The sequence below is a fragment of the Amphiprion ocellaris genome, chromosome 10, assembly GCF_022539595.1.
Source record: "Amphiprion ocellaris isolate individual 3 ecotype Okinawa chromosome 10, ASM2253959v1, whole genome shotgun sequence".
In the NCBI taxonomy this organism is placed as follows: domain Eukaryota; kingdom Metazoa; phylum Chordata; class Actinopteri; family Pomacentridae; genus Amphiprion; species Amphiprion ocellaris.
Genome location: NC_072775.1, coordinates 11,677,525 through 11,692,289, shown reverse-complemented (window position 1 = coordinate 11,692,289; position 14,765 = coordinate 11,677,525). Strand labels below are relative to the sequence as shown.

General features: G+C 40.3%; 1 protein-coding gene across 2 annotated transcripts; it reads left to right on the top strand.

The window, feature by feature from the left end:
- The first annotated feature begins 159 nt into the window (after window positions 1–159).
- znf644a (zinc finger protein 644a) lies at window positions 160–14,759 on the top strand. Of its 2 annotated transcripts, none has more exons than XM_023282127.3 (6): window positions 160–383; window positions 4,973–7,418; window positions 8,471–9,064; window positions 10,664–10,789; window positions 14,142–14,244; window positions 14,374–14,759. In XM_023282127.3, exons 2-6 carry the CDS (start codon window positions 4,976–4,978, stop codon window positions 14,567–14,569), a joined length of 3,462 nt encoding a protein of 1,153 aa, XP_023137895.1. In that variant the 5' UTR covers window positions 160–383; window positions 4,973–4,975; the 3' UTR covers window positions 14,570–14,759. The 2 variants fall into 2 exon arrangements, with proteins under 2 accessions (XP_023137895.1, XP_023137892.1); XM_023282124.3 differs by having other exon boundaries at window positions 161–444.
- Window positions 14,760–14,765: the final 6 nt, after the last annotated feature.

The following is a 14,765-nucleotide window of genomic DNA, read 5'->3' as shown; positions in this document are numbered from 1 at the left end:
GCTGAACTTTCTATTTATCTTATCAATTAAAACGGTGATTAACCGCCATCACCCTAAAAAAAAATCTGCTACCCAAAGAGATGGTCATTAACTCCGCTTCTATGCCTCCTATCTGGATCGAACCATTACAAATGTTTCGGGGGAGCATGGCGCCGACTCGCAACAATACGCGACGAAACTGTACGACACTCTAACTGGACTACTGTGATAACTATAGCTGTTTTAGAAAATAGTCACACATTTAAACGTGATTATTTTAGCAATAGTTGCTTCTGTTACAGCAGAGCCAACGGTATATTCGGTTACCCTTACAAAAGAAAATGATCTGTCCCACACCAGACCACCACGGAAAATGGCGACTGTGAAATAGATGGAAGACGAAAGTAAGAAATTATTCAATGCAGCGTATAAATTGTGCCCTGTTTCCATCCACACCACTCGGAGGTAACGTTGGTTTGTTTTTTTCACCATTTTATTGATGTCTGTATCGTGAGTAGCGAGGAACGCTTGTCATTAGCTGTAGTTTAGCCTGGGGTATAGGTTTTGGTATGGAACAGCCTTAATGGAATGGTCTGCAGCTCCTGCAAGCAGCATCCAACAACACAGCGTGACATAAACGCCAAAGAAACGCAGAGATATACCCTCACGGAACATTGGTAGAAATGGGCAGATTTGCTCTAAAAGTAGGTACCGCTGGAAACGTTACCCAACTATTCTGGGTTGGCATATAACTGAACTACTGTGCTGAAAGTTTTTGTTCTAAACAAAATCCACAAAAGCTCATCTAAAGCCATTTACGAGGTCCATCCCTTTGCAGATTTGGTGCTGCTGTGTAGACGTTCGAAACATCTTGATCTGTGACAGGAGCATTCACATGCTATGACACTTTTATTGCCCTTCAAATCCAAAACCTCTCACTCCTTCGACCTTGTAGCGTTTTAAAAGGCCACAATTAATCGTCTTAGCGAAGTGTCAAGTATATTTTGTACGTTATTTTGTAGTCACTAAAGGTTGACTGAGCCAAGAAGTTAACTCTAGTGGCATATTCTGTTACATATCAACGAGGCTCATTCAAATAAGCAAGAACTACCAACTGCTCTTAAAATGTATATTAATGATTGTTAATGGACTTGTAAAAGTTTAACTATGCTAATGTCGTTGTTCTATTTTTGATAATTACAATGTGATGAGCCACTATAAGCGGCATATATTTACAGTTTTAACCATATGCATTGGCAATTTGGGCTGCAACCATTGATATTTCCACCATTGATTATCTAGCCAATTTATTCTCAATCATTAAGTTGCTTGATCACTAAAATGTCACAGAGCAGTCAAAAGTACCCCTTAAAACTCTGGATAAAATCCAAGGGGATTTGTGGATTTCTTTTTTTCTGATCAACCAAAACCCAAAAAAATATTTTAGTTTGTCATTACATCAGACAAAGGAAAGCAAAAAATTTTCATAGCTAAGAATTGTTTCAGCGCCAGTTGCATTTTAAACAGGACAGAAATTTGAAAGCAATAGTAGCACCTTCTATTGGCAGGAATGCATATTACACCTTAAAGCAAATTCATGCTTTTCATATCCGCAAGGATACATCTGACGTAACCCCCACCCAAGTCTGTAAAGGTCCATCCGCAAGCAGCCCAAAATTTATGACCATGTGGACCTTTCCACTACAAGGGCCCTGACTGCACATGTGCCAGGATGACAAGCAGTGCTTAGAATTAATGTTTGTTTGAGAATGAGAATGTAGGATGAGATTCACCATCTTCCACACCTTTGTAATTGATCATTAATAGAATTGCAATATAAGTAGTCGCTGCTGAACTTTGAAGGAGCCTTGTTTGTACATGCTTTCCATTGAGGGAGCCCAAACACAGTAGGAGGTCATCATTTCTCGATAAAATCTTATGGTATGTCTGGCCACTGTGGTAGGCACACTTCAGAAATGGTAATGCTGACATGGTGCCACATTCTAGCCTTTAACTAGCTACAAAATCCTGTAAAAGCAAAGTCACAAGAGTAAATAACACAGTAGCCCGAAGTTATAAGCATACCACTTTCCACCACTGTGGTTAACGCAGTAGCTGCCTGCGCCAGTTGTATGAATGCAACGACTTGAAATTTCAACTCACACACACACTCAAAAAATGGTCGTAGGAAGTAGGCTGGTTCCATTGTTTTCCTGATCACTAGTAACACCAACATGGAAAGGCATAGATTTCAGTCAGAGTAAGTAACACAGACTCATTGTTTTCGCTGTACAAGGCCCGGTCAGTTTTACTGCTGTGGTTAGTCACGCACCAACGGCCCATTCTGAACCAGCAAAAAACGCTATGGTTGTAAACGGAAAACAAAATAAATTAAAATACTTGACATCCGTCTAGTGTTGTATTGGTGCTACAACAAATGGTGAATGCTAAGCCGAAATATGAATCAGGTCTTACAAGGTAGGTATCTATGCTGGGGTCAGTGGAGCATCTACCACAAAAATTAGTAAATAAAATTTTACCACTTGTACCACTTAAAAAGGTAAATTTAATCCTCTTGGTTCTGGAAAAAAGGACTACAATGTCAAATATGTAATGGATTGTAACCATTAAGAACCGGATGGTGGATTACAAGATGCCTTATGTGTTTGAATGGAAGTTGCTCATTGGTGCAAATGCCAAAAAAGTTTTGTAACCTTCCTCCCTGTGGTACCCTGATGTCCCATGCAGTTCTGCAGTTGTGGGCCAATTGAGCATTCACTTTAGTGTCATTCTTAAGACAAAGGGTCCACATGGACCGTTCACAGATTTAAGTAGTCATTTCCAGACTTTGGTGGTGCTTTGATTCGAACATGTATTCCAACAGTCAGAAGTTCAGAGTTCTTTAACGATCTTGTTCTTGGCACACCTCTGGAATAAGCAAAGTTACCGAGTTTCAATAACATCCGCAGGAGCCCTTTATGGTTTTCCCTTTTCCATTTGTGGGGCGATGTGCAACCGTCTGCATAGCTGACTGATGCAGATGTATTGTAGTATGAATAGAACCGCATGCATGTCCATTGTCTGCTTTCAAGGTCTGGTTCACTGCATTCATGCACTCAGAAAAATGTATTAATTAATTGGCCTTTAGCATCAGGATGGGATGGTGTATATGGGCTCCATTGTATGCAGCAGTGCTCAAAATCCCTGATTTTCCACAATGGAATAAGTACACAAATCCTTGGCAATAAATGCCGTGATGGCCTTCGTAATTTACTTCGCCTTTTTCGATGAGGGTGGCAGCTTTCTAATTGCTTCTTCGATTGTTCTCTGGTTGGTAGCGCCACTAGTAGCAGCAGCAACAGCAGCCTGCCAACTCCCAGACTCCTCCATTGGGTGGAATCGAGTTACATGGCTTCTCATGTTTGTTGTGTTGCCAAAGTGTTTTATTTTAGCACGACACAGCTTACATATAACGTGGCCCTTGTCCCGTTCACTTCCGCTGTCGACGTAGGAGCCGAAGTGTTCCACGTGTCTGTTTTTAAGTTAGAAGGAGCTGTTCGGCTCTCACAGCGAGGTGGGTGATGGTCAGCCATGTTTGTATTCCTCTGTGCGCGTGTCGGTGTGTCCGCTCCAGGTGCACATCCCAAAGAGTCCCAGAGATAACGCGTACCGCGCTTCTTAGTTCCACATTATTTAGAGCCTTCTGTATTACTTTTACTGATTTAAATAATCGAAATTTGGGTTTTCACATTTGTAAATCGATTCAGATTCATCCACGTCCGAATCGCGATGTATCTAAGAATCAGAAATTTCCCTCACCCCTAGTTCATACGTACACAGCACTTTTTTTTTTTTTTTTTTTTTTTTTTTAACCTTGGTTCCAAAACTCTTTACAGTGTGATTCATATTCACCCATAGGGGGATTCTCGCTGTCCGAGCTAGCTGACTTTCTGCTGGCTCGCTGGATATATAAATGGGATGCAATAAAACAAGAAAAGCACTCAGAGTAGTACTCCACCAAGGCTGCTCAGTCGTTGTATGACTTCCAACGGATAAGTCCCCATACGTCCGCCGTGGTAGATTTGTAGTAGGATCGCAATCATGTGATCGTCAGCACTCAGCTGATGTAGCGTTCACTTGTTGTCATAGTTACAGTGACACCGTGCCACTAACTCGCAATGATATAGAAATCTTTAACAAATTCGTGGATCCAGACTATAAGCTGCATCACTGCCAAAATCTAATCACTTGGTCCTTTTGTCATTTCTGACCTTCTGTGAAAATTTCATCCAAATCCGTCTGTTTTTGAGTAATGTTGCGCACAGTAAGACAAATGTATGCCGATCGTCACATAGCTCCGCCGCGTTCCTTGGTGGGGTAGTAATCATATGGTTCTTCTAGACTTTCAAAGTGTTACTTCATCTAAAAGAACGTATGTGACCAGTGCATATCACAAAGCATTTGTTGTAGTGACACCATTTGGCCACCAAAATCGCCAAATACACAGCTGTGTTCATACTACAATAGGTGGTGCGACCGTTTGCATAGACAGTTGCATTGCCCCTCATATTGAATCAAGAAAAGACACAAGGCAGTTTTTACAGGATATAGCAGTGACTTACAGATTGAGCTGTAGCATCTTGTCAGTGATTATTCCTGAGCTGTGCCGAGCACAGTGGATGGAAACAGCACGTGATTTCTGGAGAATTTAGAACTGTATTTGGGATTCCACCAAAGTCCTGTAGTAACTGTTTAAATTACAACATGGTTAGTAATGAATGAAAAAGATGTACATGACTTAAAATCTCCTACATTCTCTCCTCATATCAAACATTTGTTTTAAGCACCACTTGTTGGGGATAGTCTGTGTGAACCCTCTAGGATTTAGGTGGATGACGAAATTTCGCATATTCGTGGTGGACCATGTTATGTCAACTCTGTATTCCATTTGTGACTGTGGAATATCTAAGTAGGCTTCACTTTTCTGTTTCAGGTCATGGCAGCTGAAATGTCATGTCTGACAGGTGTTGATGAAGACGACAAAGATGCTGATCCTGAAATCAATGCCCTCACACTCCTGCAGGAACCAATGAGAATGGCGCAAGAATCAACCTCTTGCAGTGATTCTTTTGGCAAGCCATCTCTGAAACAAAACAGTGTCCTAAATGTTTTGTCAGAAGAAGATATGTTGTCTCCAGTTGGCCTGGGAAATGGACCTTCTTCGCATCAGGCTACTCAAGCCCATGAGCTCAACAGCATCTCCAGTGAAAAAGAGGAGGAAAAGAGCATCACCCCACTAAAAACTGTGCAGGAAATTGACACTGCAGGAATTTGGGGGTTTGATGAGTCACCTGAGAACTCGTTGGATAATTTTAGCAGTGCCAGCGACCTTCATTGGGACCCTCACAAAGAGTTTATGCAGTTTCTTTGGGAGAACCACAGTGATTCCCCTGGTGAGGAGCCTAAAGAGGAAGTCTCTTCTGCCAACAGCCAAAGGAGAAGGAAACGGAAAATGGACATGGTCGTCATGGTGGATCCCTCAGAAGACCTTTACCCTGAGCTGAGCCCCAAGTCATCTGAGGAACTGTCTGACGCTGAAGACCAAGCAGACTCCATTCCTGTCAGGAAAGTCAGAAAGTCAAGGAAGTTCTCCAAGTCACAGTCATTACCAACAGGGAAAGTGTCCAAGTATCCCAATGGAACTGTAAAGGCCATCAAGGAAATTCTTTATAATGCACCTGCAAGAAACTCACATGAGAACAGTATAGGTCATGGGCTGTCACCTTTGAAGGGGAGGCTCACAATAAATTCTCATTCAGAAGGCAAGTCCTCATGTTACCCTTGCTCAAAATGCAAGTTTGTATTCAAGAAAGAGCATCATTTGCATCGTCATATGAAGTCTCATGTTGACTCTCCTACTATTTCACCAAAGCCTTTTATATGCCGAGAATGTGGACAGTCTTTCAGACAAAGCGGTTCGCTTATTGAGCACATGTCCATCCATCATGAGAAGAGAACAAGACTCACTGAAGAGATCAAAGGCGTGAATGATAAAAAGAAAGAGGATAAAAAGTTTTTTTGCCCTCAGTGCCCATTTGGAACAAACTGCCCAAACACATTTGTTCAACATGCAAAAACACATGAGAAGGACAAGAGGAGGTTTAGATGTGACAAATGTAGCTTCAGGACTCTGAGTGAGAATGATCTTAGGCGACATAACATTATGCAGCACACTGTTATCACGGTTAGAAAGCATATCCAGAATGATGACCCTGGAAACTTCTCCTGTAACATTTGTTCTTACAGAGCTTTTAGCAGACATGTTTTTACCAATCACCTTCTGCGACGCCATCAGCTTACCTTTGAGGAATACGAAGCTGAACAACTTATTGAGAGAAATGCACAACCATCTAAAGAACAGCATGTGCCTACTTGTAAAACTCCTGTTGAAGATGCAGAGTTTACATCTAAAATCTCGATAAAAAATCAAATCTCTTCAAAAAGAGTTTGTTCACCCAATGAGTCCAATGATATTTCAGACTTATTCAGAAATAGCAAGATTAGGAGAGGTCCCAAGTCTCAACTAACAGAATCAAAACTTGACAAATCCATTAACGTTCTCCTTTCTCGACAAAGACATGGAAAGAAGACTGCAGAACACAGGAAGGAAAGCAATAATTGTAGTACATCTGTTCAAGATTCCAAAAGTGACAACGATGGCTGTGAAGAGTTGCCAGCAACATTGGCTGTCCAGGCTGAGGGTTTGTCTTTATCCTCAAATGGCCCCAAGTTGAACGTAGATCATTCAACACTCAAAAAGTCACCATCTAAAAGGAAAATGTCCACCCCATATCGCAACACTTCTGATCAAGACACATGCTTCATCTTACCAAAACCTTTACAAAGTCCCAGAAAAGGGAACCAAGAAGAAGAAGTGTCAGACTATGATGAAAAGGACATTTTCCAATTTCAGGATACCGATGCCAACTCTAACCTGTTTGACAATGGCATCAGAAAAGAAAAGCAAAACATCATTTACACCTATAGCAGAAGAATGTCCATGAGGGGTGCACTCCAGGCATCTAAGAGGCTGTTTGAGAAAATAAAGACGGAAGAGCAAGAACAGGATGACCCTGAAATCAAAGAAGAATGCATAGAAACAGAAGTATTTCAAGAAACCTTTGAGGCCCACCAAATACCATTGGGTGAATCCTTTGCAGATGATTTGTCAGACTTTGAATCGGACCGCAAGAACTGTCCGTACTGTCCTGCAGTTTTTGAGTCAGGTGTTGGATTGTCCAATCATGTGAGAGGACATCTTCATAGGGTTGGACTTAGCTACAATGCACGCCACGTTGTGCCTCCTGAGCAGGTGGCTTCTCAGGATAGGAGGCCACGAATCCGACGGAAGATTTCAGCTTACCGGCGATTGAAAAAAGGTACTTTTTGCATGCTTGTCTATTCAAGGAAAGCTTTCCTTTATCACAACTTGTTGTAGTATTACTATGTGTTACAACTTGCTCTGGCTTTTTTGGTTTTATTGGTTATAATTCAGAACTGAACCAGAGTCATTGCTGATATCTCATTATGTGATGCCATTGCCAAAGGAACAAAGCAAATCACAGTTTGATAAGATTTTTTTTAGATGGAAAGGTAGGAACAATCAGTTTACAAACTGAGTTCATCAAATGTCACAAAACACAAGGTGGTTTTCCACTGCAGGAATTTGGGGGTTGTTTTAAGGTGACCTGAATTTATGCATATTTTAACTGCAAGAGCCCACCCCTTAGAGCAACTTTCAGGGCTTGTTTCAGGAAAGAAAGCATCCTACTACAGGATAGGTACTTCTTAGTACTGCTGTGCAGGCATTGACGCTAATTGATTAAACTCAGAGAAAAGAAAAAGTGTAATTTTTCTGCCCTCTTGATGCCCTTGTTGAGTAGAAATCCTCTCTTTTGACATAAAATTTTCCATGTAGGCTAACCTAATAAACTTTCCCCTTGTTCTGTTTCCTACATGCTAATGTAACTGGATCGTCTGGAGTCTTGTAACTATTTGGTGTTGTTTTGGCATACTTGAAATCAATGCCGCTATCGAATCTGTGTGATCCTATACCGCAATGGAAATGACTGTTAATTGGGCTAGTCCCGTAAGTGTTTGCACCACCTCGTACTTGCCCCAAGTTGCTGCAGTGGGAAGCCAACTATACCTAGCACCAGTTGACATACATTTATTTGTGAGACATAGAATTATTAAGTACAGTTGAAAATAGAATTTGTGGGAAAAACTTAACCACTTTTTCCTTTTTTTTGGTGGGTATATTGTACAAAACCTATGGACAAACTTGTGAAGATAATTTTAAACTGCGTATAAATTGTAGTTTTCCTTAAATATGTTGTGTAATTTAGGGTTACACAGTTGAAAAATATGATATGCTTACTATACTTGTATTGTGTAAGCGTTTCTTTCTAATTTTATTTATTTATTCCAGCATTACAGCTGGAACAGTCGGAATCCGAGACTGTGAAGAGCATCCACTCATGCCCATTGTGCGGGGACTCATTTGATAACAGGACTGGGCAGTCCAACCACATACGAGGCCACCTCAAAAAGCTTGGCAAAAGCTTTTCTACAAAGAACAAATCCCCATTAATTTTACTGCGGGAGTTGATGCGTGACAAGAAGGAGTTCCAGCGGGCCCTTCAGATCATTGGAAAGAGACGGAACCATTTCCACTATGGTGCTTCACCAAAGCTGCCCAGTGCTGATCGTTTCACGTTGCCACCCACTGGAATCCCAAAAAGTCATTCGATTACAAGCGTTTGCACTGATGCCAAACCACTGATGCCCACGTTCTCTTTAGCGGAAATTGAGTCCGATAAAAGGCAACTGGAGACAAAGTTGGATGTTAAAGATTCACTCTCAGGCACAACCGCCTTGATAGGAATTCTGAAGAAGAGGAAGTGTCAGGAAGATGCCAGACTAAAGGGATCCTCTCAGATGTCAAGAAACGTGTTAACAGTTTCTTCAAACAGTGAGCACAGTTCAGGAAGAGTTGCATCTTCACTGCCAAACTCAGTATCTGGTAAGTAACTTCCTCATTTAAGTAAATACATGTACTTAGAAGTAAAGTTTAAAATATCATTTTTAAGTATCCAGAGTAACGTTTATTTGAATACCTATTCATTTCAGAGCATCAAAAGTACATGAAGTTAAAACAGGAAAATTTCAGATGTGGAATACCCGAAACTAATTTGAGGATCAAATGTAGCACAACCATCACAGCTGTATTTGGTGAATGTGAGAAATATGTTTTTCTCTTTTGCTAAAACTCAAAGAATTAGTGCTCACATTTAAATGTCTAAAGGCCTGTTCCCACTGCATTTCATTCATCACATACAGTTGTGGGCAGATTACAAACTACTGCCACCAGTGAGACTGATCGCATTGGGTGCACGTATGTCTAGGACCTGTCCTCATTGGAAGTGGCATCAAGTTTCAGTAGGCGATGAAAAGGCGAATAGCCAATCAAAACTGAAAACTTTTGTCAGATGTGACAAGATGTCAGTAACAATGCTTTGAATCTAAACTCACAATATCATCTATCACAATATCATGACAGGTCACTGTGTTCTCTTAACAGTTGGTCATAACTGGAAGTGGTGCTTGATATGCTTGTAGCTGAACTTTTCATTTTGATCTCTTTTTTTTGCATTGCAAAATATGATGTAATTGAGATGCATTTCTCATGACACCTTCAGTATGAGCGATTTTGATGCATTAAAACTGCGAAAAGAGACCTAACATTATTTGTCTCATTCTGTGTGACGTGCAGAACGAACAGGCCATAATGATGTAGTAGAGACACATTTAAAGTGCGGAAGAAATTGTCAGAATTAGCAGAATGTCGGAATGTAATGGGACAGTATTCATTCATTTTTTTCTCGAAATTTGGTTATGGATAATATCAATAAATGTCATACCAAAAAATATAATGGCATAAATATAAAATATTTCCAGTTTACACTTATTTACATGTACTTCTATAAAGCATCTGATGAGAAGGAACAATGTCAAAATGACAGGTTATAAAAACTTTTTTCATGGAAATGTTAAGCTTTTGAAGATTTGTTACAGATAAACTAAATTTAGATTGTAGACTCAGACCTTTTTACATTTACAGTTACATTTCCTGCAGCTGTTTTGCAGCAGGTCTCTGAGATTATCAGATTTTCTGTGTTGTCAAAGGGTGGCGTCATCAGCATAAAGGTGTAGAGTGAAATGGTCAAATGATCTTCACATTATGTGGCTGGAAAAGGAGCGCATGCAGCACATAATAATGCAGACAGTTTATTTTTTGTCATGTCTTATAATCTTAATTGCACTAAAAAATGGCATAGGTAAGAAATTATGCACATTGACTTCCTAAAATATAAAATGTATCAGTGCATTTTTTACTCTTACCATGTACCTGATGATCATTTCCTGTAATGTCTCATCACAAAGAACAATTCACTGAAGTGAATCTTGTGATTTACTTTTGAAAAGGTTATTAAGATGGGCTTAGACATTTTAGGCTTGTCACAGTTCAGTCCTATCCAGTTCCTCAACACTAACAAATGAGCATATTTGTATATTGTTTTCACACTTTTTGCTTGTCTTTCTACTTTGTTGTCTTTTACAGAGAAGGGTGAATTCAACAGGAAGGTGTGCGTCCATTGCAATGCAACGTTCCACAGTGGAGTCAGCTTGTCTAATCACCTCCGGGCATATGCAAAAAGAAAAAGGATTGCCTTACTCGAGGGAACCAGTAAGTGCCCCCCAGTAACAGCTCCAGTCAAACTCAAAGAAAACATCCTCTTCAAGAGCACAGTAACACTCTGAGGCATATATTGTTCTAAAAACAGGGTTTTAATTAGGTTGTCTAAAGCAGTGTAATCATGTTTCTTTGACACCAGAGTAGAAAAATATAGTTCAAAACAGTTCCTAGACCTGAATTCTGTCCTGTCCAGACTGGCTAAAGTAAATACATTTTGTCAGATTTCTTAAACATACCCTATTTGTGCATGTTTATGTGCTTTGATTATCTTTTTCTCACCAAAGCACACCATGAATTTCTTTGAGGTGGTGTTGAAATATTTCGGATCGTGGGGTGTACTACGAAGCAGGATGAATGGGTTAGTGAGGTATGTTGAGCCTAAAGTCACAGTTAATGAGGCCTTGATGGTGACTCTTTCAACCTGGCTAGATCACCATGGTAACTGATGCTACACAGCCAACCTGCTTCAGAGCAGGTTTTGTTGAGAGTTTGGGATTTAAATCGGCTGTAAGAAGCGTCTCTCTTTTACCAGTATATTTCTTGACCATATTCTCTCTCTGAGCGATACAGACTCTCATGTTATATATGAACCTGTTCACCTGTATGTTAGTAATCCCACTGAATGAAGCTGTGAAGTTACATTAGCACAGACTATGTTTTGAGTTGCCATGGAAACCTACGTGCATTCAGTCGTTGAGGCAGAAATTGCATAAATATGTTTTTATACTTGGTCCTGATTTGCTGCCAAGTCCATTTTACACTGCTGGTACTGCAGCTAATAGAACACAGATTTAAAAATTGATCAGGCCATTGGTATTTATCAGAGAATATTCGGTCAGTATCATAAATTTCACTTTAATTTGGCCCCATACAGAAGTGATTTTCACATATCTTTCACTATGGGGTACTGTTGGACCTAAATGCAATTGTGAAGTGTCATGTTGACATGTATAAAGTGTAATGTTTGGGGCTCTAATGTGCAGTTGTCATGTTAGAAATGAGCAGCTGCGTGAGAGTGCACTGAGTGGTAAAATAAATATATTAACATACATGAGTAGCAATTTTCTACCAGCATTCTCTTCTTTGCTTATTTGCAGTAACAGTACTGTTACATACATATTTTTTGTGTATTCTTCATCCCTTTTCATTGTAATGTTTTCCTGATGACTAAATTAGGCAGCACACCATCGCTTCATTTTGTATCGAAGAAGTTCCACAATGTGTCAAATGCCCCATTTTTATGGGAGCGAGAACAGAGCCTGATGAAGTAAACCTGGTTAACAAAGAAAGTTGATCACCACCGTCATGATACTCATTATCTCTGCAATCAAGCCAGTTTGCACAAAGAAAGCCTGGCTTTGTCTAACTTGCTTCCTTGTACACCCCTCTGCATTTTGTACAATCTTGTCCTGTAGCTAACAGTCGCTTCGTAGGCCTCTCTTGACTTGTTAACCCCACGACCTTGTTTACAGATCACATTATCTTATTATCTGTGTTTTCATGTGCATGTGATACAAACAAAATGAAGGCTCGCTTATAAAAAGATTGCTCCACCGCTCTACTGGTGGTTAAAACCTCTGTAGGGTAGAACTGAGTTTGAAGTCATGAACACAGTATCAACATTTGGTATTGGTTTTGACACGTCAGTCCAGATCAACTCAAGTATCAAAGTAATTCTAAAACATTATTCTAGAAAAGGCACATTTCCATCTTGGGAGTCAGTTCATCCTACTGCCACTTCTTCACAAATTGCAGATTTTCAACTATCCTAAATGATTTTTAGATTTATGGGTTTTGCTAAAGGCATTGGCCTCCTGTCTTGCAAACCTCAGCAGCCAAAATTGCAGCTTGATCCTCTGACCAGAAAATAGGAATATAATCAGGCATGCATGAAGTAAAGCAGTTTACAAAGCAGTTTTTCACAAATGACATTCATTGGCCAGAAATCTCTGGCTGATATCTCAAAACATCAGCAGATAAAGTCAAAGCTATCCCGTAGCTCGAAATCAAAAGGGATTGTGATGTCAAAGTGTTATATTTAGTGCACCAGCGGTTATTTGTGTCCTCCCCAAGGTAAGAATCTGCAAAGATTTTAATTGTGGAGCGACTTCTTCGTGGCAAAAAGCCTTCAGGACCTACTTTTTTCCTGCAGGCACTGATCAGCAGACTCTGTTGGGCCTTGTGTTTTAACTGCAGTCAGACTGTTCACCTCACTGGCACGAAGCCAAAACATGAGTGTGAACAAAGGAAGGCCCAGAGCAGACATTGAAACCAACAGTTTCACTGAAAATATAATTTAATACTGGAACATCAATAAACAGCTTTCCAGGGGTTGTCACTCGAGTCCAGGCTGATCTTAGGAACGACGTCGATACCAGTTTTTTAGAGGAGAAAAATCTGATATTGGTCTAGTGGCTGGTATTGATGGGGTTATTGTTTATTAACTTTCCTGCAACATATTTCACAAACTAGTTAGCAACTTATTGTGAAGACGCTGCTCGACTCTGCATCACCGTCTACTCAGATGTGCTGCTGGACAAACTGTCCCCTTATCTCATTTCCTCTATTCCTTTCCTCACATCTCAGTCATTCACAATAGAGATTCAAGTGGAAGATGCGAGGAGAGAGGAGTCAAGGCATAACTGAGTCGTCGGTTTAAAGCTACGTCAATTAAATATGACGTGTGGCACAGCTGCATCACCCGTCCGCTGTGTATTTGAACTTATAGCTCAATTTAAAATGCAGCAGAATGTAATGAGAAAGTACAGCTGTCAAACAGGTGCAGTGTGAAGTAAAAGAGTTGTGGCGGACAAACTGACGTAGAAAGTTTGTTTATTTTAGCTGTGTCTCCCTGTTTTTATGTCATGGATGCAGAAAGTCTCCATCGAGGACACAGTGAGGATACACCTGTGCATCCTCACTCATAGCACTTCCAGCAAACCTTCTCGATCCTCGACCCATGATTGATTACTGGGTAACAGCCTTACGTGATGGCACCGTTTTTAAATGACCTCTGGCTTTTATATTCTTTTTAAAAAATCATTGCAGAAACCGATATTGGTTGTTATTGCATTGAATGAGAAACGCTCTCATTCCCAGCGAGGTCCTGAGAAGACATATTGCAAATAATTATACAAATATAAAAAAACTTGGATTCATCGTTCAACATGTGCATCACTCCAAAAAAAATGTAAGATTTATCTGCCAACATCAGCCTGTATTATCAGCTGACAGATATACCATTCGGGCTGTAGTTATAAGAAATGTTTCGAATAAAATGTTAAATTGGCAGAGCTGTAGTCTAAAATGTTGTGCTATTAACAAAGTAAATTCTATCTTTCAGCGATTGACTGTAAGGCGGTTAGGACACGCTCAAGGCCCGGCTCAAAGAAGAAGACACTGCCCTTACCACAAACTCCAGAGGAAATGTACAGGCTCACCTGCAGGTAACATTTCTATTCCTTTATAATAAATAGGATTACTGGTGGTCTGATGGTCAGTGTGTTGTTTTGTTTTTTTTTTTACATTGTAGGAAGAGCACAATGGAGACCAACCTGACCTTTTTCTCTTCACAGGTTCTGTGACCTCGTCTTCCAGGGTCCCTTGTCAGTTCAGGAGGACTGGATCAAACATTTACAGAGACACATTATGAACACTAGTGTCCCTCACACTGGGCTAGGCATGGTAGAGGTCACCTCGTTGCCCACAGACCCCCCGACCCTCAAGACTGATCAAGACAGCTCTTTGACAGTCACACATGCTGCCTCATGAGGCCAGTGGGGACCTTTTTAGATTTCACTAGACTGTATGTGTATGTACATTTGATGTTCTATCACTTTTTATTTTAGTTAATGAAATACTGGCCAAAAGTACAATACTGCTCAGTCCTGGAGATATTGTACACATTTGAACATTTGGACAGATGAAAAAGTTAATTATTTTGGATATTGTTACCTTTGTCTGTTTT